Source organism: Caloenas nicobarica, chromosome 3 (genome assembly GCF_036013445.1).
Source record: "Caloenas nicobarica isolate bCalNic1 chromosome 3, bCalNic1.hap1, whole genome shotgun sequence".
Taxonomy (NCBI): Eukaryota; Metazoa; Chordata; class Aves; order Columbiformes; family Columbidae; genus Caloenas; species Caloenas nicobarica.
This window is the reverse complement of record NC_088247.1, coordinates 75,013,064-75,040,595: the sequence shown is the minus strand read 5'-3', so window position 1 is coordinate 75,040,595 and position 27,532 is coordinate 75,013,064. Positions and strand designations below refer to the sequence as shown.

At 42.7% G+C, this 27,532-nt stretch overlaps 1 protein-coding gene across 1 annotated transcript; it reads left to right on the top strand.

Moving 5' to 3' along the window:
- The first annotated feature begins 8,175 nt into the window (after positions 1-8,175).
- On the top strand, positions 8,176-26,906 carry UNC93A (unc-93 homolog A). The gene is made up of 8 exons (XM_065632317.1): positions 8,176-8,262; positions 10,650-10,831; positions 11,631-11,860; positions 14,937-15,062; positions 17,913-18,130; positions 19,309-19,444; positions 21,037-21,168; positions 26,641-26,906. Exons 1-8 carry the CDS (start codon positions 8,176-8,178, stop codon positions 26,904-26,906), a joined length of 1,377 nt encoding a protein of 458 aa, XP_065488389.1.
- Positions 26,907-27,532: the final 626 nt, after the last annotated feature.

The window sequence follows — 27,532 nt, the reverse complement described above, 5'->3', positions numbered from 1 at the left end:
CATTCCCCAACCTGTACTGGAACCTGGGGTTGTTCCTGCCCAGATGCAAGACTCTACATTTCCCCTTGTTATATTTCATTAAATTTTTCCCCGCCCAACTCTCTAGCCTGTCCAGGTCTCGCTGGATGGCAGCACAGCCCTCTGGCGTGTCAGCCACTCCTCCCAGCTTGGTGTCATCAGCAAACTTGCTGATAGTACACTCAATTCCCTCATCAAAGAATGTTTAAGATAAAACTTAATTCAGTCAGGCTTTAATGCTGAATTATTAAAACTACCATACCTCCAGAGGGCTAGCATCATGTAGCGTTGAGCGTCATTTTTGTAATTTCTGACAGTTAAGCATATTGAATTTTTTTCTTTTAAAGTAGCCACAGACATATTTAGTCCACTCTGGTCTGCTTGTTGGCCTTAGGGAATCCAGCAAATGGAACAGAAATGCCTTTTCTCACAGAGAGCCTATTAAAGTTAGCAGTCTGTTAGGAACTAGATATTGCTTCTAGATTTCCTGCCCGCTGCTCTGACAATTTTTCCTACACGTTTCTGCAGAGTTGTCCTACAATGCTCGGAAGTCTTTAGCCTCCTGCTTAATCTGACTTCGCCAAGCTTTAACTCTCTCACATGGGAAAGCCAAGGGCATCCATCCCCCAGCCTATGAAGGACTGAAGCTGCCGTTGCCAAAGTCACCGTGGATCCTGGAACGGACCCTGTGAGTGACCCTCAATAGGAAAAAAACCACAAGGATGATTTTCCAGAGGTACGATCCAAGCTGAAACTATCCGTATGCAGCTGCTCTTCCTGTGCTATCACTAAATGACTAAAGAACGTGTGGTAATACACTGTCACTTTTCACCTTCAGGTCCCCACTCTGTGCTGACTGTACAATGGTGGGGGTAACTGGTAGTCCTCACCATCCTGAAGTTATGGAATGGCTTCTGTGACATGGATGGGGTGACACTGATCAGCAATCTCAGCACTCCTCTGGAGGCGGGATCAATTTGGTGGAATATTAACAGTTCATGAGAAATGAATATGCAAGCAGGAATGCTAGCAAAATAGTAATTACTCTTATTTCAGGTGATAAGCAAGAGGTGGGGTTGTGTGTGTCCTGTCTTCTTAAATGCTGTTTGCTTCTTGGTTCAAGGCTCACATAAGGACTGACAAAACGAAGAGGAGTTTCAAAACAAGGATGGGATAGGAGTTTTGCAACCCTCTTGAACATACTGGGGCAGCTTCCATAAAGATCGGTGCAAGATTAGAAGTACACAGAGGGCTTGCTAATCTCCCTAAAACACACGTGAAATGTGAAGCTTGTTCAGAGCAGCAACTGTCAAGACATTCCCTGCTGGACTCCAGTGCCTGTTTCCAGGGAGGTCTATCATAGCTCCATAACTTCAAAGTACAGAAAGCTACTTGAAAAGGTAATTTGATTTGATTGAATGCAAGGAGGTGCAGACTAATGGGCCTGCAGGTGGAGGGACATGTGTGGGAGAAGGCAGGGCTGTGGATGGGAGGAAAAGGGTCAGGAACGGCTGATAAAGAAACAGCGTCCTGGATGACCGCATGATTTACCAATACTGGGGCAAGGGAAGGAATCTGTTATTCAGGCCTGGGAGAGACTCTCTGTCACCCTAGAGGAAGATTATGGAGCTTTGCCATATTTTATGTCACAGCAAAGGCCAGGTAATACAGGAAATCACCTACCCCAGGAACCTGGTGATATGTACTGGGATAGGGAAGAAGTTTTATTGTTAAAATTTACTACAGGAAAGAAAACAACAACAAAATTGCCTATTCTGATTCCTTCCATTATATCTTCTTTTTTCTCTATAGCAACTCCTTTCTCTCATGCCATACTGCACACCAGCCTGAACAGAACAGCCCTTTTTTTATGTTTCACTCTCAAAAGCCCCTGCTCACACTTCTGCAGCTTGGTAGCTCCTGCTCCTATGCGGCATACAGAAAGTACATGCGAGGGGCAGCAAGGCTTACAGAGGACAAGACTCATGCTACCTTTTCCTTTTATCTGCCATAGATATTTACATCAATAGCAAGTGGGTGGTAAACAGCTGGTAAATATTCCTCTTATGCCAGTCTTCGGCAATAGGTGCAGCCAATGGAAAGGTGGAAGGCACTGGAGAGTGAGAACCTCCACATCCTAGGATGTCTACACGGATACACCTTTAAGCAACCCTGCTTGCTGGGACCCACCCTCATTCTCCTTCCCCTTTCTTAATTCCACAAGGAGATAAATTGGTCACAAGTCTTTGTGCCCTTCAAAAACAGAGGCTTCCTGGCTGAGCATTATACTCCCTTTTTTGTGCTAGCTTGATAGTGGACATTAATAACATGAGCAGCCACTTGTGAACCAAAAGAAAAGGAAAAACATGGTTTGGGGTTGTTGACAGAGTCCCATCCTCCCAGCCCACATCATGGGTGTGTGCAAGGAATTTCTGATGCATGCTCATGTGAACAACCAGTATGCAGTCAAGCAGCTTCCAGTGAATGGCTCTTAAGACTTCAGAGCCGCTGCCATACAAAAGCCTATTGTTCATATGCAGGATCCGCCTCCCTGCCCTTTCATTATAAAAGCACAGATCACAACAGTGGCATGTTTATCTTAGCAGGGTGTTAAGTCCTACCAACTGAGTCACAGACGCTAGTTTAAGATTAGAAATGGGTTTACGCCCGCTATTCCGAAAAACCCAAAATGCAGGGCAAGGCACATGTACTATGCCAGTGCTCAATCAACAGTTTTAAGAAGGTAAAATGTGAATAGGCTGAGTCTGAACCAGATGAAAGCACTTTTTTATAAGAGAATTAATGCAAGACAATTCTGGTGGAGTTGTTCACGGGCAGCTGTCAGCCTGGAGAGGCTGATCTTAGCTGTCCTGTGCAGAGAGGTTGGCTGCTACACAGAGCAGGGTTTTACCTTCAAAATGCTTGAATCTCTCCCTAGGCTAGAATTAGTATCTGTGAACACCCTCATAGACGTGTTCATGCATTGAAAGCTCCAGCCGAGAGAGATGAAAATCTCAGGAGGTGAGTAACATCTGTAAGTCCAACACTTGAACTGTTTCTGAAGCTCATAAAAATTTATGAGTGAGCCTGGCATCACATCATCCTATCTTAAATTGAGTCCTGCCTTTACTATAGAGACAACATTGGCTATTTGGACAGCTGGATTCAGCAGACCAGACAAACGTCCTGCAGGGAAAGTCTCCTACGCTGTTATAAAAGTCACGACTTCATGCAAGCCTGTGGCCTGCACCCTCTCCCCTCTGGGCTACCAGCCCAGAAGACAAGGTGTCTCTCCTCCTCTTCCATAAGGTAGTGGAGCTAGAAAAGGGCCTTGTGAGATATTAAGAGCAGTCTTGAAGAAATAGGGAGAGGGACCTTACAACCAGCAAGGCTAAAAGTAATGTAACAGCCTTTGAGACGGGAACGCAACCAGCAGTTTTCAGGTGACTCTCCCTTAAGAAGCAAAAAGTCTGTTGGCACTCAGGAGACAATGTGAGGGAGAAGCAGAGAGATGAAGGCAGGGTGATGGCTAGAGAGCAGCAAAGCAGTAAGGAAGGACAGCATGCATCAAAGACATAAAGGAAGACTGAGATAGACAGTTTGGTGCCTCCAGAGAAAGACAGAGGACGTCAGCAGGTAGGATTCAGACAGAAGTGGCATCTGATGTCTATGCAGCCATGCATGTAGAGAGGGCTTGGGAGAACAGATGAAAGGGTAATATCAGCGGGTACATTGCATGGTGAAAAAGGAGCAGTATTTGACAGGAGAGAAGGGAAATACAGGAAATTTGGAAATAAGACCTGAAATGCTAGAGGAGAGGGAGATATTTAGATCTTTAGAGTCATACAGGAGCAACTCACGCTGCTGGAGCCTTTGGCGGAACAAAAACTATTTTCCTCTGACTTTGTGGACAAAATGAGTTCACTGACTGGCAACTCCCTTTCTCCTCCCTTCCCAGGAGAAAACAGCTTTTACTGCTTGATCTGTTTGGCTTAATATTACGGATCTCACATCTGAGTTCTGACCCTTTCTCAGCACGTAACAGCCTATATTTTCTTGGGCCACCAACAACAGGTCAGTGCACCTCAGTCCTTTCAGCTCCCAACCAGCACTTACCAGCATGGTATTGGCACAGCCTCACAAACACCAAGAGAAGCCAGACGTGATGTGACCCTTGCAGATTTGAGCACAATCCTGAGGAAATGGGTGAGCTTAACCCACAGTGAGGTAAACTCCTAAAATCACGAACCCCCTGTCAGGGATGGCTGGGCTTTGCAAGGCATGTGTGGCACATTTAGCCATTCCCGCCTCAAGTCCAAAGTCAGCAGGGCAGCAACAGTGGTGAAGGAGAAGGGGAAGAGTAACATGGACAGTCTCTCACAGCAGGAGAGGAGATGCTGTGTAGGCAGCCTGGACCAAGCAGCCCTGAATTTTAATTAGCCTTTTTTTTTTTCTGAAGGAGCTAATAAAAATCGAGAAGTCAGACATTGGTCTGGCAGGTGGGAACACTGCAGGTATGTCAGAACAGTCTAATTTCCTGGGAAAACAGTGCTTTGGAAAAAAGAGTGGCTGCAGTAGAGTTAGACATGCCTCGGCATCTACTCGGTATCAGCTGTGCTTTCCTATGCCAGCTGCAAACTGTGAAAGATTTTTCATATCGAGATCATCTAATGTTGCCTGATGCAGTAGCCTTATGTTTTACAGTACCCCACTCTCTGGAGAAGTGATTTACTTCCTCAGGACACTCACGCTGCTACAGCCTTTTGTGTGACAGCCCCAGAAGGTAAGCATTTGGGGAGGTGGTAGCTCAGTCACAGGAGGCTCCTGACTGCCCCACAGTAGTCTCTCGAAAGACAGCTCAGGGCTCTGGTGTCCAACAGGATGCGTTAATTAGCAGCAGGATGGGTTCTGCCAGCTGGGAGTGTGAGCCAGGTAGCTCTCTGTAGCTTACCGAGAAGGACCATGCAATCTGCTGGCATTGCCACAGTTAAGAGCTCCAGCACAAACAAGTACACTAAGGGCTTTGTAGTGCTGCCATAGCTCAGGACAACAGGCTCAGTCCTGATGTTCCCCATTAGAATATCTGCAATGCCTTCACCATGGGATAAGGGCAAGAATCAGCTTCATTTCTCCAAGGGGGAATATGAAGACTCAGTCTCCCTGCTCCGCACCCCTGTATTTGGAGGCATCCATGAGCAAGCACATGCCCTGTGCACCTCCTGCTCCGTGTCAGCTCCTCAGAGACCAGTGCCACTTAGGGCCAGCTCTGAGAACAGCACTTGCAACACTTGCCCATCCTATGTGGCTCACCAAACCATTGGCCAGCTGGCATATAAAAATATTCATCCTTTCTACAGAGAGGCTCAAGGGGTACTATGTACCACCAAGGAGCTAATCAGTTAAAAGCCTCCTGAACCAGAAAATCCTATGGTGAGTATTCTGGATGTTGGGGTTTTTGTTTTGTTATTGTTGTTAAAATAACTGCCTAAACAATATATTTAACCAGCAAAGAGTAAATAAGGAAATGATAATTATGAAGCACAAACCCCAACAAAGATTAGCCTCTGGTGCTATAATCTTTTAAGCAAAGACTGCCCTCATTTACACTGAGAAAATAAACACAAGAAAATAAACACAATGGCCTGTGGGATGGAGTCATGAATTTAACCAGCCCCTTCTATCTCCCATTTTTCTGATCACGCTCTGCAAGACATTTCAGTTTGGTGGCTGCAGTCCCCTGTGCGAAAGCTAAGCCCAAAATACACTGCACCGCTCCTGAGGCTCACTTAATCTTAGACTGGCAGAAAGAATGAAAGCCGTGTCACGGGTGATACACAGCAGGTCTGCTGGAGCCGCTCCTGCCTGGTACCAAAGGAAGAGCTCCTCGGCCTTATCAGATCTGCTTGGTAAAGACTCTGCACATTCCTAAGGAGGGGCTCAGGACCGGGCCGTGTGATAACCCAAAGCTCTGAGCAAGGGATGTAGAACAGGCTGAAATGTCTTTGATCAGTCAAAAGGAGAGAGAAAAAAAAAACAAACTCCACAGAAACCCCATCATCTCCTGTTTGCTCTCTGACATTTGCTGCTAAGAGGACGTGGCTGAGCTAGGAGTTAAGAATTCCTGCAGAGCAGAAGTGCTCGTCAAATAACCTATTCAACACTGCATTTTAAAAATAGCATCCAGTTAATGCTGATTTTTTTAAAGCTGTGTTGTTATTACTGCTCATGTCAAGAAACAGCACTAATAAAAAGGCCTTTATTAACTAGAGTGCACTTTGCACTATCTTTGGTTATTGCCTCTGCCGGAGAAGTTGATAATTATTTCTCATTCATTTTTCCAGGGGTCTTAAACCTGTGATCTCAAACTCCTAGGATTTTGCAGACTATTTTTAAGGGGTCCAAACCTGAAACAAGCATGTTATCACCAGGTGTAAATTTCTTCTGAAATTTCTTCACCTGAAAATTGAAAGTGTTCATAAAACTTAAATAGATTAGAAAAACTACCACCAGTTTGGCTTATAAGCCTTGTAGAGGATTACAAACACTGCAAAACAAGAGTAGCATTGTGATCTAATTGAAAGTGTTTGCATGCTGAGCATAAGACTCTGTAAAATAAAAAAGCAGTATTTCACCATCTAGACTTGCAATATAGAAGTACCATTAACAATAGAGAATTAAAAGATTATGTTTTCTGCATTATTTCATTCAAGAAGATTATAAGACAAAAGAAGAAAATGAAAAGGCACATACTGGAATTTTCTCCAAAGTAGAAACTAGCTATGACCTCTTTAATGCATTAAATGAATGAATACATTAAAGCTTCCACCCCGCACCGCTGAGCGTCCCTGTGGGAAGCAAAATTGTGCCATCTAGTGGGATTTAGATCAAGTCTTAGCTGTGCATTCCCACTAGATACTATGGACACCCTACAAACCACCTCCATGTCAATAGGCTTAAGTTACAGCATGGACTTTTTTTGGATTCCACTTTGCCCTCGAGTTCAAATCCATCCTCTGCTACAGCTGCAGGGAGGGTCTGCAGACGGTCGGCTCCCCCTGCCATGCTTAGGGGAAAAGAGAAGAATTTGTGTGCTCAGAAGAGGAATATTCAAAAGCTCGGTCAAGAGTTGCAGGATGGCCAATGTCTTGCAACCAAACAGGCAATGCAACTTCACAAGGGCAGGCTCTGAAATTAGGGAAGTGCAGAGGCAAACGGAGCCAGGTGGGCTGGTCATGGGGGAAACTTTTCCCTTCTTGAGCCAGGCAGCTCTGGCAAGGTAGATACATCCCACACAGGCTGTTTTTGTTTGGCTGTTGTTTTTGTTTGGTTGTTGTTTTTGTTGTTGTTGTTTTGGTTTGGTTTTTTGTTTTGTTTTGGTTTTTTTGTTTCTTTGTTTTTCCAGGGGCAAGTGGAAGGGAGGGGAAGCTGCTTTTTCATTTATCTGCTAAAGCCATGTTTCTTCTTGGCTTCTGAGTTGATGGGAAAGATGGAGTAAAACTATTTTCAGGAGTATGACTTGGTAAATTTGAAACACCAAAGCCACGGGGTTCAGCAGGGATGAAGGCTCTCCCGCTTGCCAAGCAGCCAGCATCCCTGGATTGCTACGCTGCACAGCCGTAGGGCTGGTGCATGCAGACAACACTGTAACACAAACAATCTCATTTCCTAATACTCTTTTGTAACCTTAGTTAAGCAATAGGCCTAATACAGACTTCAGTACCATCTTTTAACCTTTGCCCTTTATAGATTAGTGCCCTTTATACCAGAAAGGCACGCCACTTTGTGCATTTTTTCTCCTGTGCTAGTGCTAGGAGAGAGCCGTGTAATGTATGACCGCAACACTAAAATTGGTTCAAGGGTTGCAAGTGACTTCTAGACCTATCTAATAAAACCTGATAGATGTCCTTTAGGAGCACTCATTTGTGCCTCAGTCACACCAGGTGAATGAGTAACAACTCCGTAAGGAGTTTTCAAGATCAGAATAGGTAAAGTTCACTGGCCAGTCCTCAAATAATTAACAGCACTTTCTTCTACAAATGCAGTGAGAAGTAACCTTTTCCAACAAAACATAAGCTGTTTTTCTCCAGCTCAAAGCATCCCCTGGAATAATTGGATCAGCTTTGTGCATCGGCAGACCTTTGTCTTGTGCGAATCAACATGGAAAGGAATCTTAAGAATGTTTTGGTCATTTCTTTCGGATTTTTACTTCTCTTCACTGCTTATGGAGGACTCCAGAGTCTACAGGTAAGTGGAGCATTTCCCACTGGTTGGCAGGACAGCTGGCCTGGAAGGGCATCAGGCCAGCTGGTTGTGCGAAACCCGCCAGTCTTTCCATGATGTCTCCGAGGCAGGCATGCACAATATTTTTTTGAGGTGGGTTAGAACATCAGCTTGGTGCAGGCTGATGCGCCAAGATCACTCAGATCCATAGCATTTACTAAATATTTAATTCTAGTACCTCTCAAATAGTTCAAACACTTGTGTTAGACACGTATTCTTCATGTCCACAAAAGCTGTTTGAATTAAAACTAAATTTCTCTGAGAATTTTTCTCGAAATAATATATGGCAAAGCAGAAAACAAATTCCATTTCTGGAAAGGGTTTGCTTTGAAGATTTCTAAATCGCTGTAATTTTATTAGTAGTATACAGCAATGTAAAATAATAAAAATGTATGCCAAATGCATTAATTTAAGTATAAAATAATACAATTCTTGGCGTCATAACATAATAATAAAAATATTATTTTACATCAAGGGCAGCTGTATATTTTATTGGCAATAACATCTTAAAACACAATAGCAGAAATGGGGTTGTAGAATGACTTGAATGCTCAGGATGCCATCAGAGCTGGCTTGTTCAGCATAGCCAAAATAAAAGACTGAGGGTTACTGTTGCTGTCTATGGACACTTCAGAGTAGAAAAACACAAGGAGGAACTTCTCAGACTAGATGACTCTGCTAGTCTAATGACAAAAAAATGGGTGTAAGTCATCCATAAGCAACTTTAGGCATGATATTAAAAGATGATCCTGATCAATTGGGTCAGATTTTCCCACCGGTGTGGGAACCTGTGTGCTTTAAAGGTAGAGCTTGATATATTATATGATCCACTTTGCAGTAACAAGGGGTTGACCTCTTTTCATGAAGAGGTCCCTGCTATTAGTAGCCCCTTACATCTTTCTCTTCTCCTCTCCTTGAGAAGTTTCTGATCACTGACACTGTTAAATTCCAAGTTTGTGGGAGTTCTGCAAAAACAGTCCCAAAAATAGATGGAGATGTTATGAGCTGGGCAGACTAACAAGGTAGGGGAAGATAAACCCAAGAAGCTGCAAGTCAGCCCCACCATCTGAAATGGACCATGCTTAGGTTAACATTGGAATGTAAATCCTCCCGTAATGCTGCAGGAAGAAGGGATGTTGATTCACTAAGTAGCCCTCCTCTCTCTCCATTTTGTCTCAGTGGTTAAAGAGGACTGGCTGAGATACAACTAGAAGGAGGTTATTTTATTGTATTGTAGCCTGTAGGACAAGCATTAGAAATTTGCATTATTTATTTCAACATTCCCACCCCCAAAAAAACCAAAACCAAACAAACATAAAAAACCAGTAGCAATTAGGATAATCATATGATTTTGGAGGCCTGGCTTCTAATTTTTGGAAGCTGTAGCTGACAAAACCAGGCATGTAGTATTTCAGAAATAGGACCTCAGTGATCAGGAAGCCCTTTCACAAAACAGCCATTCCGATTCTCATGTACGTTGACACTGCTTGAGAGAGAACCTCCTCACCTTGCTGTCCTGGTGCCGGCCTCTCGCCAAGGGTGCCAGGTGGCTGCCACCATGGTCCTGCACAGCCTGACCACGCAGCCACCACAGGGCTTGGAAGTGTTCAGTGCAGCCACCAGCAGCCTCGTTCTCCTCCAGTGCTCTCCAGTGCTACCCTCCCAGCATCCACTCCCCCTTCCAAAATTGTACTGGATCATGTCAGCTTTTAATGGAAATAAATAGGAAAATGTTGATAAGCAGCATCTTGATCTTCTCATTGAAACTTTCATGGTATCAAAACAAGAGGAGAAACAGTTTGAGCATAAAAATATAAAACCTATTTAGATCAGTAAAATGTTATTCCTCCCTTGTGAAAATGTGGGTGAATAGATTACTTCCAACTAGAAAGGGCTGCTGTGAGCATATTAGGATATTTGGACCTTGGTCTCTGAAGAATTTAGTAATTATCAGACCTGTAGTTTAAAGCAAAGAATCTTCCACTGTTGTTAAGTCGGCCTTTGCAATGTAGATCTGAGGATATTCCTGCCTGAGACAAAAAGGGAAGGCCAAGAAAAGAGGTTATCCTTCATTCAGGTAGCTTTCAAAGACAAATGAGTTACACTGAATAATCTAAAGTCTGACCAAAGCTTTGAATCTGAGCAATTGTCACCTGGTTCTGTATCCCATTTTCATAAATGGGCTATCATTGTGAGAAAAACCATAAATCCATTATTAGGCTGCTTTGAGGAAAGGAGATAGCAATAGTCAGCCCCAGCTTCCATGTCTATTTCTGCCTGAAGCCACTGTACACCACAGTAACACATGCCTGTGATAAAAATAATCTCAGCCGCTGTTTTTGTCCACGCAGAGCAGTCTCCACTCAGCAGAAGGCCTGGGTGTTGCTTCCCTAAGTGTTATCTATGCTGCGCTCATCTTATCATCCATGTTCCTCCCTCCACTCCTCATCAAGAAGCTGGGCTGCAAGTGGACCATCGCAGGCTCTATGTGCTGCTACATCACGTTCTCATTAGGGAACTTCTACGCTAGCTGGTACAATTTAAATACTCCAACCCTGTCTATTGTGTTTGAAAAAAAATCAGTAAGGGGAAAATTCTTTCTTTTTTTTTTTTTTTTTCCTCAATTTCTCCTCTGCCTCTGTGTTGTGGATTTGAAAGCTGGATGCAAAAGGTGTTACCTACAGGAAACAGGGATAAATAAATCCAATAGCAGGTGAAGCAGAAAGGTCAACATGTGCAAAAAGCCAGAATGAATGCATCAGCCCATCTGAAAGCTGCTTCTCTAACTCATGTGTGTAGCGGAGATTTCCCTTCAGAAAAAAAAAAAATAAATCAATCAGAAGTTCCATTTAAAATCCAAATGACTTTCAGGAATATTTCTGAAAAGACTGGTATAGGAATGCTGTCTTCCAGCCAGTGGCTCCGGGAGCAGAGGATGACAGGAGAAGGCCAGCTCCTGCCTTGCCCTTTCAGAAGTGGATGAACAATTTCCCTCTGCTCTCCAGTGACAGGGAACACAACTCTGCAGATAAAAGTTGTGATCCATCTTCCCAAGTGCAGGTGCAATTTAATTCTCAGTTACAAGAGGACAGGACACAAAAGCACAGACCCAGCCAGCCTAACCCAGACCTAGCCCCTGGACACAGCTGGGAGTGCTCACACATCCTAAGCTTCAAAAGACTGGCCCTTTCATAGCTCCACATAGTAGATTTATGGAACCACTCAAAGTATAAATATATTTCTTTGTTGTCTATTTTTGCCTCTGGATCTTTGGGCGAATGATTATTATGCTAATGGATGATATCTATGCTAAATAAAGTATCCTTTGGCAGGTACACACTAATCCCTACCTCTGTGATCCTGGGCTTAGGAGGAGCACCGCTCTGGTCTGCCAAATGCACTTACCTCACCATTGCTGGCAATTCATATGCTGAGAAAGCAGGAAAAAATGCAAAAGACATTATCAACCAATACTTTGGGGTCTTCTTTCTGATATTTCAGTCCTCCGGCATCTGGGGAAATCTGATCTCGTCCTTGATATTTAGCCGAGATTCCAACAAAGGTAAAATATATTTAACGATCTTGTTTCTCTTTATAAACATCAGCTAATTCTAGATAGTTAAAAGGTAGTTTTCTGTAGCTGAGCTAGTGATTCTCCATTGCCTTTATAGTCAGTGGAAACAGGCACTTCAGATGTGATTTAGCTCATCTGAAGGTAGATGTCTGAAATAGAGGGGCTAAATTTCTCTCTGGAAGTGTCTATTTCCTATCTACTATTCCTCAGCTACAAAGAGAGTTCAGACAACTAGCTCAGAAACAATTGTCTACCAAATTCATTTTGAATTCCACTCCCGTGTTGTAGAGCACAGATAGGCTGCTGGCAGTGACAATCTTTCACATTTGCCTTCTATTTAAAGTGGTTAAAACAAAAGGCAAAACACTGAAAGCAGCCTTTTTGCAAAGCCTGTAGTATTGGATTAATCTGCTGTTAAGCATTTGAGGTTAGTCAAGCTGATGCTGGTGCTTGCTGAAAATTAGTGCTTTACAGAATTGTCAAGAAGAAATAGAAGTAGCTGTTGGCAAGAGCCTGCATGCCAGGGCTCCTCTGCTGTATTTCAGGCCCAGACAGGAGATGTCAATGCAGGTTGAAGAAATCACTCAACAGTTCTGCCCTAATTTCCCATGCTTGTAATTCGTGTAAGCTTTAAAGGGGCAGTTGTGAAGATAAATACTTGGATGCCACCTTAGAGATTCAAAGTGCTGCAGTCTATTAGCATTGCAGTCTCCTGTGCATTCCGTCTCCTATCAAAGTCAGAACAGGATGGACATGAAAAGAGCTTTCCAGATACACTGCTACTATGAATAGCAAGAAGTTACTTCTCTTTCCTGGCTCAGTTGAACAGTATGTCCTCTGGAGGGTATTCAAACAGGTATTCAGTTAAACCTAAATGCCAGGGAGCTGGCATCAGGTTTTAATCTTTGAATCCTTGGGTTTATGGCATGGTAATTGTCACATGGTGTGACACTTGTGGAGAATCATGCACTGTTTAAACTCAAGCAACTATAGGTGAAACACCATCAAAGCAGAAAGCTAAAGGACTGTATCAAGTGCAGCTGGTCCCTGCTGACCTGATCGCTGAGCCACACAATGTCTTGGAAGGGAATGGCCATTCTGGTTCCATTTGCAGGGCAGAGGTTGTGGTGCAGCTGTGGGGTCTGCACAGACTGCAACCATTTTACTCTGCCTCACGGCACACATCATGTTAAATGATGTTGATAAGAGGATTAAAATACTGTTTTTCTTTCTTGGAAATCCTCTCCTAGTTTTACATCTGAGGACATTCCTTTAAATCCTAATGAAACTCTAACTTTTACTGATTTTTGATCAGTTACATTGGATTTCAGGAAAGGCTGTGCTCCTGGTAAGTGTGCTATGAACAGCCCGCAAAGCCAAAGGCCTTGCATATCTTCACAACAGTGACAAGCAGTCAGACTATAAGCTTCCCAACTGTGCCTTCTCAGTGAGACTCAGCTTTAATCTACAGGATGTTTCTTGCAGGGGCGTAAGGGTCTCCAGGCACTCACTTCTTTTCCTCTCCTCTGACAGTGCAGCAAAGATATCCACCCATATTGTCCATACACTTAAAATGTATAATTTCACTGAGCAGTCAGAAAGATATGGTGTGTGCCCACAGAATCAAAATGCCTAAAATTCAGACACGTACATACACTTGACATGTTGCTTGCATCACTGTATCCAGACACAGCAAGGCAGGCTGCACCGTGAGGTAACACTACCACAGAAGACAGTAATCAATGTAAATTCCAAGACTCATCCTTTCTCACTCATCAGTATTACAGCCTTATTTCTAGAGGGACAGAGCAAACCCTGCCTTGCAGCTTCCATATCACTAATTGCATGTGCATCTTTATCTTCAGATGATGTGCGAACACATAAAAAAAATTATTTTACACACTTCCACACTTCACTAGTATGACTCAGCTTTTGCATATGGTATTTTGCTGAGGGCCTGTTTGTCCAAACTCTGTAGCAGTAGCCACTGGCTATAATAAGGTAATGGTTTTCTTTGTTATGAAGTTTTATCTGATGTTGAACCTAAAGTTGTTTATGAAGCTAGTTAAACAGCTGATTCACATTGCAGCAGCTTTGATTAGAAGCAATGGGGAAAAAACACACCAAAAATAGTTACACAATAACTCTAACTGAAAAATTACAGTTCAAGTCCTGTTCAAGGAATCAGCCAAGGTATACTGTGTTGTCCTTTATTATGCTTGGTCCAGTGACAAATTCTGCAGTGAGAGCACTGAAATAATTGTATGGTTTTTTTGATCATCCTTCCCACTGCACAGCTTATTCAGGCTCACAGTTTGGGTTAGTATTTTTCCTTTACAGAAAGGGAACTAGAGGGAGTGGGCACAGTGTTGTGGTGACACGAAGGGTGCGTGAGTACATGCACATTTGTGGCTTTGACACATGCTCAGCACAACACTGATGGGACTGAACAAAGCAAAAGTCTTACTCCAAACCCTGCCAAACTGTTCTAGTTTCAAGTATGTTCTCAAAGCATAATAAAGCCAGTAATAAAGTGAAAAAGCCAGGAAAAGCTGATTTCTTGGAAGGCTGCATTAGTGGGTAATCGTAATTTAAACTTATAAAACAAAAAGATGTCTCGAGATGGTTTCTCTTCCTATAACGTATACAGAAATTACCCAGAGAGGGATAACGTGCTCTGGCTGTAAGAACTGTGGTCCATTAGTTCAGTGGTGGTAAACCAAGGGACCTGTTTTATGGGGTATTATGATTAAAAGGTACAGATACACACTGGAACTTTAAACACTGCAAATCAAGCTTGGATTCAGATTGCAGTCTCTGGCTTTAGTCCATGTCTCCATGTAACCACCAATTCAGTGTGTTGTCTTGAGCAACTGTTTCTGTTAAATCAGATTTTTGTGTGTTAGACTGGGACTCTGAAGTTAAACATCTCTAACCAGGAAGGATTTGAAATCAGGACCAATCACCATGTGCTGGATTCCTTTCTCCTTATATCCTTACATATAGTGTGCACTCATCTGATTTCTTCCCTGTCCTACCTTTCTTTTGGTTTTTACTGAATTAGTGGAAATCTCAGAAAAAAACCTGGCATGCTGCGGAGCATATGACTGCATGACCGAGCCCACTAACACCACTGGGTTAGCAGAACCCTCCAACTCCTTAATCTACACTCTGCTAGGGATCTACACAGGTAAGTAATCCACACCATCTTTAATGCATATCACTGATGGGGAACCTATTACTTGCGAAACCTAGCATGGTTTTGCAGATTAAGTTTCCTACTTTCTCCTTCAATCCAATTTGCTAAAAGGAAATAAGATATGTGAGAGCTGTAAATAACTCCTTCCTAAATAGTTTCAAATGCTTTGTGCCAGTGTCATATCATTTTTGTCTAAAGGAGTCAGACATTATTTACACGTTTCACCCGGAATAAAGCTGAAGCCCAGCATGGTGACCCCACTGTTTCACCCAAAGTCAGTGTTGCTTCACAGACAAAAATCAAAATTACGCCCACATTGCAATTAGAGGATTGCAGCAGCTTATCCAGTTATGCATGAAATAGTTTTAAATTCACTGTCTTCAGGATCAGCAATAGTGAACTAGTTACCGATAGCACTGGGCAGATGTATATGTATGTGCAGAGGTCCAAGATGCTAAGAGCTGCCCAGCTAGTGGTACTTGAACTCACCAACTTCTGGTTATCTGGGGATGCCTATCAGAACTGGCTGGTGTCTTGCCATGTGTAAAACAGCATTAGCACAAGAACGGCACTGTAATTAGAGGTGGACCTGAACAGTGGCTCCCAGAACATGCGGTCATTTGGGGGCAGGTTTTTGGATCCCTGCTGAGGTTTTACAACTTCAGTGAATTCTCAGCTGTGATGCTTGAATTATAATATCTTAATGTCAAAAGTGAAGAAAACATGAAGCACTAGGCAAATCGGTGTGTTTCCCATTTAGTAACTACAGCTGCTATAGACCTTCCTTGCACAAGGATGGAAAGGAATCGAAGAGAGGGAACGCTGATGCCATCAGAAATCAGAAAGACAAATACAGATATGCAAAGATTCATTCAGCAAGGAAAGTTCAAAACGTATCCGGCTCAAAACAAGTTCTTCTCTGGATAAAGGGGAAGTATCTAGCAAGGCAATATGCCACCTTAGCTCTGTCAAAATATCTCTTCAGTCTCTGCAAATAGATGTACTCTCTGTGCTGAGACAGATGCACAGAATTTGTCATACGCTCAAACAGAGAGTATATGATCTGGTCAGAGCCAGCCCTCATTAGACAAGTGCACCACAGCTAAACCCCCCTCCTTCTCCAACCTCCATTCCTAACTGGTGAGAAAATGCAAAGACTATCCTCCTACTTTCCTTCCACATTGTGCTGGAGCTTATGCCTTTCTGCTAAAGGCATGTTTGGCTCACAAATTTAAATTTAAATTTGATGACTAACATATACAGCACTCCCTCAGGCTTTGCTCATGCAAAATGAATGCAACCCTGCTGTCTACTGACCATGCATCAGTAGGGTTTCATTTTTCTTTTAAGCTCTTAATAAAAGATATGTCTTTTCCTACCTCGAGGGAAACCAAATAGCTAAATATTTCATTCATAGACATTTTTAAAATGTCTCCTCTCTTTGGTTGCTGAACACATATTTTGCCCAGCTTGGGTGGAGATAATAATGAATAAGTCTTCCGTTGTTTAGTTTTCTCGAGGACTGTGGATGTTTCTATTTATGTTCATACCAACTACTACTAAGCCATGCAGTTATTTATCTCCTACAATTGCTCTTGATTTATTTGACATATTTGTTAGAATATTTGTCTTGTAAATGTGGATGTCCTGCTCTTGCCCATATAAGTCCTGTAAAAGCCCGTAAGCAGTAATAAACACCTTGGCAGAACCAACAATGATTTACATGATGAAGGGTTTACAGCTCAGCCACAGTGGAGAACCAGGACACTGGAGAATATAATTTCATTCTGGTAGAAACAATAAAGAATAAAAAATTGATGGCAATTTAGTGTAAATCTGCTAATATATTTGGACATTTTAAGGTTCACAGAAAAGAGCATGCCCATACATAGTAATGTAGGAGCACATTAAACAGGCGATGTGGATGAGAAAAGGTGCCTGGTTTCCCTCTTTCTCTGAACTCCACTTGTTTCCACGGATGGATTTCTAGTCAGCATAAGTAAGAGAGGAAACATAATCATGCCTTGCATCTGTAACAAAGCAATCAGTTGTAAATCTGTGGCTGCTTTGTGTATATTATGAGTCACAGTTATCTTCTTGATTACATGAAAAAAAAACAAGCAGCAAACCTAGAGCGACGTATGCATGATCATTTTCTATTAACTACCCCATGCATTCTTTCATATGCTGCTTCTGCTAGGAAATTAGAGGTTCAAAGCTGTAAATTCCATCTTTTTCAAGTCACCCAGAGTTGCTCACTATCAACTTTAAAATGGCACATATTGTGTACTCAAAGTATGGCTCCAAGCTGACAAAAAAAAAAAAAAAAGGCAACATATACGGAGATCCAAGACAGCAGTTCTACTTCTAGCCCTTTATTTTTCTTTGCATGGATTTGAAGGAAGATCACCTCTAGCCATGAAAACCTTGGCACTGGAAGTGAATAATCCCCTCTCCTGTTGACTTAAAGTCTTTTGATAGCTCCCGAGGGAGCTGTTTCTGGCCAGCTCCCCATCCCCGCGGCCCCTGGCCGGCCCTGGCAGGGTGAGGATCACCCCCTGCGGCCCAGCAGCCGGCCCGGCGGCCGTCGCCGCTGCCCCGTCACAGCTGAGCTGAGGGAACCTGCGAGGTGCACAGCTGTATGCAGAAGATGTGAATGTTGATCAGGCTGCCTTGTTTTCACAGAAATGGCCTTTGCACTGCAGCAGAATCAGAGGCATCTGCCAAAACATCCCACAGAGAGCTAAGCACTAAGTCAGAACAATAACAGCAGCAAGCGACTTCCCATCATTCTTCCAGCATTCCTCATTTTTTCATGAACTTTTTGTTTTGTTTTTGCAGCTAGTGGTGTGCTAGCTGTGTTGCTGATTGTTATATTTCTGGACCAGATCAAATCTGAGCAAGCAGAGACTGAGAAAGAAATATTAGAGACTCCATCCTTTTGGTCTACGTTCCTAGCAACTTTCCAGCATCTTAAAGATAAAAGACAGTGTCTTCTAATTCCTCTGACAATGTACAGTGGGTTTGAACAGGGATTTCTTTCTGGTGACTACACAAAGGTGTGGATGACAAAGAAAATCTATTTCTGTCTGATTTTTTTTTTGTGCCTTTGTGCCTTACTATTGCATCTGATCTATATTTACTTGTCAAATTAAGATGTTTTCGGTGGCAATTTGTGGTTTGCTAAATTACTGCTTACTTCTACTTGAATGAACTCTGAGTGACATCTTCAAATAGGAGGGGCCAGCAGTAAATATGTCCCTTGGAACAGCCTTAAAGAGAATGCGGTATGGAGCTTAACTCACCAGTGGAGACCAGAGCAGAGAGCTACAGGTTCAAGCTCTTCAGCTTGTTGTAAATAACAAACTGGGAGAAAAGCCAGAAGTCTGCAAAGCTTTTATATCTTCCTTCCTTCTGGTTTCCCTAGAGTCTGTATAAGTGCAAGTCAGCACACTTACTGCATATTTTATTTTAAGAACCTTTACGGTAAGAAGGCAGACCCTCTATGTGGCTGGCTGCAATCCCTCAGCAGTCACTAGTGCAACAGGTCCAAACCCTGACGGACTGAAACGATCAAAACGGCCTCTGCTCCTCCAGTTCCTCTACAAATCGACACCCACAGCAGGTGTGTTCTCCAGACATTTGTTGAGAAAGCCTCCAAAGAAAGGGGGCAAACTTCCCGAGTTGCTTATTTGACACTTAAGCTTTCAAACCTTGCACATAAGCAGACGGAGGAGGGGCACTTGCTGCTGTGTTCGAATGGATTGAAAGGGGCACTTATTCCATGGCCATCTCTATGAGTGTATACTCTTATAGGTGAGGTCCTCTTCACTTCTTGGGAGCTGCTCTGTAATGGCCATAGTGGTGACTATCAATTTTCATTTCTTGGGCTATGAAGGGAATAGCAGAAAATTCCTAGCGCTAATGCTAATGCTAAATTCCTAATGCTCCTAATTTCAGGAGTTTTATTTGCACAGTGGGCAGTGCTCTGGTTTCTTCTCCTGCTTATTACTGCTCTGTTTGCATGGCATCAGTCTGATTGGGAAGTGGGTTAGGAATATCCTGGCTGAAGGCCAACTATGTCAGTATGCCAGGGACTTGTCAGCAAACTCTGTAGCTGTGCTCCTTTGATCTCATCCATGCTGGCTATTTACCAAATACTCAAGCTAAGACCCTTGAACCTTAGCTGGATATTTTCATGGAAGAAAACATGTCACCACTGTCTCTTCTCTTCCAGACGTATGTGACCTGTGCCCTGGGGATACATTATGTTGGTTATGCGATGATCTGCTTTTCAGCTGTAAATTCCCTCTGCTCTCTGCTCTTTGGAAAGATCTCTCAGTTCACTGGTAGAAAACTTCTGTTTGCATTCGGTATGTAAAGGTCACTTGAAGGACTGATCACCTTGTGTAACATATCAAATCCAGTGCTCCCTGCTTTGCATGCACTATAAAGGGAGAGCTCACTGTCAGCTATCAATTAAAACCAAAGTCAATCTGGAGGCAAAACTCATTCATGAGAAGAGAGGCAGCATAGTTAACCACTTTATTGAGGTCATTGCCATACATCACTTTGCTGGTGGTGTAGTTTCACCCTGCTTTTGAGGGTGCTGTCTACTCAGAAAGTGCCCTAGAGCTTTGATGCTTCACAGCTCTGATGCAACCAGTGAGAAATGATCTTACAACACAGAGCTTGAGGCCTACAGTAGACCTGAGATGGATTTCTCCGTTGGGATGAAACCTCCTCACCTTAATGGAGTGAAAGCAACAGCAAACCTCATGAGATCCACTGTTGATTTGAGTCTCAGGGGGTGGTGAACTTGGAATGTAGGCAACCAATCTAGGAATTTCAGGAAAATTTTTAAAAGTTGGCCTGATGTCCTTTTCAATACTTGCTCTATAGGGAGAAAAATGAAACAAAGTCATATGCCAGTGTGTCTGGCTAGGATAACTCGAGGGCCTCTGTATGTGTCAGTAATTTTCAGGTTGGCATGAGAAGAGTTTTATTTATTTGAGAACATCTTCCTCTCCAGAGAACACTGTTCCAATGAGTTGCAGAGTAATGGAGGCAGAAAAATACCAAGAAATATTTCATTAGTGTCCCCGTATCCACTAAGGTATTTGTACTGAAGTGTACTGATACCTTACTTCCACTACACAGCAACTTGTATTATTAGAAATGTCACTGACTGAGTCAACGTGCATCTAGACATTCTAGGCGTTTCCTCTGCAGGAAACTTTAAACCTTGGCAAGGAAAAGGAAATTCAGAGTCCTTTATGCTATAGTCACTAGTTGAGAGATTCTTCTGTACATGTCTGTCCTACGTGTATGTCTCACCTTGTGAAACTTATTTTAGATTTTAAAAAATCCCGGATAATAATAATAAACCCCTACAGTGTTAGCTATGGAAGACCTCTGAACCCCTCTGTTCTGTTTAGTGATCTTGCTACTCAGCCTGTAGAGGTGTTCCTGTGCGGGGAGGAACCAGTGACTCATTTACATTCTGCTCTTAAAAAGAAAGACAAAAGTCACCAGACCCTCTAGATATCCGTAACCGTCTCCTCTGGCCCTGAAAGGAAGCCTGCATTTAAGAACTAGGTAAGGAGAGCAGAAGGGTGGTTCCTTCCCCCTTCCCACACACCCCACATGATGACTGCAAGTCTTTCAGCAGCTCCTTCTCCTACTCAGTGGCAGTTCTTGACCTTTGGGCCAACAGCCATATCAGCGCCCAGGATCTCTCAGCTCCGGTCACTGCCCAGAATTATTATCTGAAGCCTGCAGAAGGACTGCATTGTCTTGTATTTCATGTGATATCAACTCAGTCAGTGCAAATCTCCATGAACCAGAAAGATTTTCAGATTGCCTTGTGCTCTAGTTGGGGAAAGAATTTGGAAGTGTTATCTACCACTATCTGTCCTGTTTGTAATAGCATTTATATTTCTCTTCTTTCTTTCTAAATCAACAGCTACAGTTACAAACACCGCCTGCATAATAGCACTACTGCTGTGGAAACCTCATCCTAAGCAGCTTGCTGTGTTTTTCGTATTCCCTGCTCTTTGGGGCCTATCCGATGCCATTTGGCAGACACAAACTAATGGTAAGTCCTGGTGACAGTGAAATGAATCCTCTTGAGATATAAAAAAGTGCCTGTTTGTATTTATAAAACGACACGTGCAGGAAAATGATAATGGATTTAAGACAGCATCTAAAGGAAATATGTTAGCTCACTGGAAAGTAGAAAAAATAAGAACAAGCTGGGAATAAGAAAGTAAAATATTCGTTAATTTTTTTTTTCCAAGACGAAGAGGAAAGAACACTGCAGATGATAATGGATATTCAGAATAAATATTCTGGAGGAGTATAAGTATTTCAAAGAAAATTAGAAAATTCAGAAGAATTATACATTTAGGCTGTCTTTTGCAATAAAGGAGAGCACTCTCGATAAAAAATCAACTCAAAGCTCAACAAAAAAAAAGCAGCAGCAAATTGGCTGTTAGGAGTTATTAGAAAAAAATTGAATGAGAAAACCACAGAGAACAACATTATGGAACCAAGTAAATCCATGCAGTTCTGATTTTATCCATTTCAAAAGCTTAATCAAATGTGATAAGGCGTAAGAAGGCAATAAAAAAGAGCAGAGTCATGGGAGGCTTCCACTTGAAGGAAGACTAACAGACTTTAGCCTGGACAAGTGATAAGTAAGGAAAGCAGTCAGTAAGATCATTAATAGTATGGAGAAGGTGATTAGAGATTCACTGTTTTTCTTAATAACAGAACTAGTAGCAACAAATAAAGTTATAAGGCAGCAAGATTTACAGAAATCAAAAGAAATGGGTTTTTTTTCACACAATGCATAATCAAAGGATGGAATTCATTGCCAAAAATGTAAATGTTTTTAAGGTGGAATTAACATTACTTCAGGGGAAAATGTTCTTGGGAGTTAAAAAAAGCCTGGTGGTCCAGAGAAAATCTCCAACTAAGAAAGTCCCCATGTCTTTGATTGACAGTCAGGAGGGATGTGGGGGGGAGACCACTGTATACTTGCCTCATTTCTCACATTCATCCTAGGAGTCTGTTACTGGAAGTATACCTACCATTGGACTTCTTATCTGATGTACTATGGTTGTTTATATCATCTTTTATGTTCTACTGCTCTTGATATAGTGCAATTATTATGTACTGACAGTTCAGATAATGAACTGATACAAACTGACTTCCGTAACGGATTATTTAAATTTATTCCTCAATCACAACTAGAGGAAGTTCTCTTATAGAGACTAAAGGCAGACTCTTAAGTGCTGGAGAGGGCAAAAAAGAGCTATAGTCTGTGATGACTTGAAGTAAAGTCTGCTAATCACTGTCAGTCACACTCCTTTAAAATCAATGCCATAGCCCATATCAGTAAGACAGTTACTTGCTTTCCCATCTGCTCCCATATTTTTCCTCTTATTTCATGAATATTGTTTATCTCAAATTCATATTTGGCAGATGTCATAAGAATATGACAGAACTAGCTCATCTGGGCCCACATCAGGCACTCACAGCGATCTCCTTTCCAGCACAGTAGAGACCCCTTCTGCACACAAAGAAGTGACCAGCCAGACTTCTCTGGCCCTCCAGCAGCTCCAGCTCATATCCCTTAGAGGAGAGCTAGCACATACATCAAGTGATACCCTCTCATCTTCTCTCTTCCATCTGGTACAATTTTAAATCAGCGCTCTCATTATTCAGGTTCATGGAAGGACAACATCAGTGAGGAATCGCTCTCTTTGAAGTAAAGCTGTTCATTCCCCCTGCTTCTTCAGTCACAGTCTTCCTGACTTTTCATCTGGCTCCTTCCCAACACTCTTGAAAGCCGTATCTCAGTTTCTCACTGAGATAAAGCACCTGCCCTTTACCCTGCTTCTCTCTTTTCTAGAAAGCCTTGCCCTCAGACACCTGGCTTTCTTGAGAATCACAGAAGGGTTGAGGTTGGAAGGGACCTCTTGAAGCCACGTTGTCCAACTCTCCTGCTCAAGTAGGGCCACCCGAAGCCAGTTACCCAGGACCATGTCCAGTCAGCTTTTGAAGATCTCCAGGGATGGAGACTCCACATCCTCCCTCGGCAACCTGTGCCAGTGCTCAAACACCCTCACAGTGAAAAAAGCTTTTCCTGATGTTCAGAGGGAACCTCCTGTGTTTCAGTTTGTGCCACCTGCCCTTTGTCTTGTCACTGGACGCCACCAGAAAGACGCTGGCTCCATCCTCTTTGGGCATTTATACACATTTGAGATGTCTTTTGAGAAAGACTTCTCCTTGGTAATATCCCTACATGCCTGACAAAGAGGCACCTGGTGCCTTTGTTAGGAAAAGGGACAAGTACAGAGGACCTAAGTGTCAGAGAAGGAGCCTGGGAAGTGGCTGCAGTTCCCAGCCCCTGGATGAGGCATAGGTGGTGGACAAAGTTCTGTCCTTACTTGATGGCGAGTGAGCTCTGCAGTGCTGTGACAAGACTGACCTCTGTTACAGCACTGTAACAGGTCATCTGCATTCCCAGATTCCTGCATGATCCTTGTGAAAATCTCACATTTGTGTTAGCTGAGAAAAAACAAACAAACAAACAAATGTTCCTTATGCTTGCACAGTATCTTTTTTGTCTGTACATTTTTCAGCTGTTCCATGGCTCCCAGTCATAAAATTATACAGTTTGCCGCATTGTCACACTGAAACATCACGGAATGATATTAATCTTAACAGAGAGGTGCAGTGACATTACTCCAGAATGCTGCATCCCAGAACAGGATCTTCAGTGTGACATGCCCATTTAGGACTAAATCTCTTCTCCCCTTCATCAGTTTTATACAGTTATACATCACATGAGAAATTGCCAGCTCCAAAGTCTGCCAGGTGAGATGAGACCTCTAAAACAGCATTGGGGACCAAGGTCTGTGGCCCTTCCCTTGGGAAGCTCCCATGACTGATGCCTGGGCCTCAGGAGATTAACCACTGAATAAATACAATGGCATTGTGCCACACACTTAAGGCATTCTGTGGTGATGGAAGATGGCTTTCCTTGGCCTGCTGTGGATAGTTAATACTGGAGTTCCCCCTAGAGGGGATATAGGCTCACAGTAAATGAGTCACTTCATCCTACAAAGTTTCTTAACATGTTTGTGTAAGTATGTGGACACTCTCATTTATTTCCTGTGAAAGCTGCTTTGTTTCAATGCGCGCAGTGCCCTCTCTTATCTAACAGATGCTATTATTACCCCCCAGCCATAACTGCACTTGAGTCACAATAATCGTATAGCACAGAGCTATAGGATAGGCTACAGTAAAATAAAGTTCTTTCCAGGCTGACGTGAGCTTCTAGAAAGGATACGAATCAGTCTGGAAAGTTTATAGACCTGGACTTAGATGATTTCCAGCATTGCTGTTATATACCCATTCCTGCCCAGGGGAAGGAGTTGGAAAAGAGGGAGTGGTAATTAGGTTGGATAATTTCCATGAAGTGAGCTGCAAGAATTCAGACGTACCTGCCTATCCCCACAGACAGCCTGGCAGGTCCTGCTAAAGCTTCAGCCAGGCAACTTGCACCCCATTGCTCTCGACAGTGTTTGTGATGAGGAGAAATATTTAGCTTTGAGGAGAAGCCATGATTGTGTTCCTATGTAACTGCTAGCTAATACCACATATGCACCCTGGAAATGAGAATTTTCCTGCCAAGTCAGCCCTTCCTATAGCTGAACCTTGGACTAGATCCCCACTCGATTCTCCCATTGCTTTGATCAAAAAAGAAGGCTTCAAAATATCAAGGGAAAACAGGTGCCACCTGAAAGCCAGAATCTTTACGCATTAGAAACCTCTTTATGTATTACACTCTCCTCACTAATCCCTTTTCAGAAGATAGCACAGGGCATATCAGTAAAATTATATTAACAACTTGTACTTGTTCATTTATTAGGCAAAACTATGAAGGATTATCAAATAATTCACACTACACTCAGGCAATTTAATGAGCTAAGTACATCTTGTGATGCACTTGTCCAGATTTTCCATTACATCTAAATTGAATCATTCAGTAAATGTCCTCTTATAGTCATCAGGAAGCAGTGAATTTTTACATATAGATGATATCTCCCCCTTCTTACCAAAACTGAAAATGGTTAGTTGAGCCTACCCAGACTTCTCAAGAACTTTGTAGTCCTCTGTGCCTTTTGACTGATTATGCATATTTCATACAGATGTGTTGTTAGATAGAGAAGTGGATGAGAAGAGTCAAGTTTCATGATATTCCTCCCCTGCCCTCCCTGCACACCACAGCTGAGTCACTGGAAACTCCCGCTGTTTCACCACCACTGACGCTAGCTCAGTGCCCAGAGAAGAGCAAGCTCTCTCTCCTTGCCTGTGTGCCCAGCTGGTCAGACCTGGGGGCTGGGAATCCCTCCCTGACTCCCAGTTCTGGTTGTGCAGCTGACTGGACTCAGCGGGAGCTTCCCGGTGAACACGACTGCATTAGGACAATCAGTTTAATTATGTCTCTATGTCAAGCAAGTTTTCCAGTTGTGGCTCAGAGGTTCTATATGCATCAAGAATATTATTTTTGCCAATCCATCCCGGAGCTGAAAATTTGAAAACCTGGTTATCTCAGAGAGGCGAATCTCCTTTGCATATTAAATCTGAGCTCAGCTGTAGTGCTCTCCTCAACTTTCTAACTGAAGTGCTTTGGCTCAGCTTGTTTCTCCTAGCAAATATGAATAGCACATGTTGCTACCATGGGCAACACTGTGCGAGCCTCACCCGGGGGCTCCCTGAGGCCCAAGTTCTTGTGAAAACAAGGGACATGCATTTTACATGAACGATCTCTGCATGTTCTTAGGTGGCTGCAAGAAATAGTTTCAGGAACAGGTAGACAGCAATTGCGTGCAGGGTCCATGCAGGTTCCCCACGAAAGTGGTGAAGGATGGCAGCAGGGAGGTCCCTATGGTTCTTTGATCCTTTCTACCCCACACTGAAAGGGCAACTTGGTCCTTAAGAACCATGTCCCTAAACAAAACTGCCTGTTCTTTGAAAGCCTGTAAGGACTTGGTATAACCCTACCAACAGTTACACATGGAGACTCTACAGTGTCAAGGGCTATTCCTGTCCACCTCCTATTCTTCCTTACTTATCAGTACAAGAACCTTCTCTTTTGTGGCTGATAATCTGAAAAACAAACTTCCTTCCATCTCACTTCAATAGAAACCTTCCTTCCTTCCTTCCTTCCTTCCTTCCTTCCTTCCTTCCTTCCTTCCTTCCTTCCTTCCTTCCTTCCTTCTTTCCTTCCCTCCTTCCCTCCTTCTTTCCGTCCTTCTGTCCTTCCTTCTGCTTTCCCTTTTTCTCTGATATTCTCTATTTTGTCATTTTTGCTCTGTTATTTCACTTATAACAATTCACAGGAGTGCAAAAATGTTTTAAAACAAAGCTTGTATTTTCCTTCCTCTGACATTTATGAAGCAGAGTCTTTTGTCCTCATTGTGGTCTATTTATTCCCTCTGCAAAAAATACATGGTTTCAGACCTTCACAAGCCGTGTCTCTCCTTTCTTCTAGGACTCTATGGCATTTTATTTGAGAAACACAAGGAGGCTGCCTTTGCCAATTACCGTCTCTGGGAATCACTTGGATTCGTCATTGCTTTTGGTTATAGCACCAAATTGCAAGTCTGCATCAAACTATACATTTTGTTGTCTGTGCTTGTGTTGTCTATGGTGACATATGGAGCAGTTGAATATCTTGAAGCTAAGAGCTCCCCTGGAGCCCCTACTGCTACAAAGAAGGAAAATGTAGGAGCCCTCACTCAGGAAACATACATGTAATCCAACAGGTTCAGAGCGGTGGAGCCAAAGCAAACTGGCCAGCTCTTACAGGCACATCTTCAAGGGTATTTCAACATGTACTGTCTCCAGAAAGGGGCAAAGAAATAGGTTTCAAGGCCGGTAAAACCTAACTGTCTTAGGAGTGAAAAATGTCTTTTGACATCTCAGATTTATCAGTGAAGATTATTTGACTTCACTCTTCCATACAGAAGTCAAACTAAATGTTTTCTCTTTTTTTAATTAATAAAGTCTTAATAAAGCTAAACAAGATTCTTAAAGTCCTCACATTTTTGTATTTGTGGATCAGACCTAGTACCATAGCTTTACAATCAAACCTGAAAATCCCACATGGACTATCAGAAGATGACAGCAACTGAGGTTGCTCAGCTTACTGTGAACAACACATAAAATTTAATGAAACCAGCATTTACAAAGATTTTTATTGTTCTTATCGTACTTTCTTTAACACTTGCTGTAAATAACATCAAGTTATAAACTGGCTATATCTACAGTTCATATCTGAACACTACAAAATCTGCCAACTGCTGAGCCCACCAACCTTAGTTCAGCAGACAACTGTGTTTCTGCCCATGTCACCCCTCTGCCCCTGCACTCTTTCTCTTTTG

What these genes read in the sequence shown, in the direction of transcription:
- UNC93A (XM_065632317.1), top strand. Translation starts at nt 8,176, where the DNA reads ATGGAAAGGAATCTTAAGAATGTTTTGGTCATTTCTTTCGGATTTTTA. An exon ending in AAAACTTCTGTTTGCATTCG is followed by an intron (nt 19,445 to 21,036) that starts GTATGTAAAGGT and finishes CTAAATCAACAG; the next exon opens with CTACAGTTACAAACACCGCC. An exon ending in TTGGCAGACACAAACTAATG is followed by an intron (nt 21,169 to 26,640) that starts GTAAGTCCTGGT and finishes CCTTTCTTCTAG; the next exon opens with GACTCTATGGCATTTTATTT.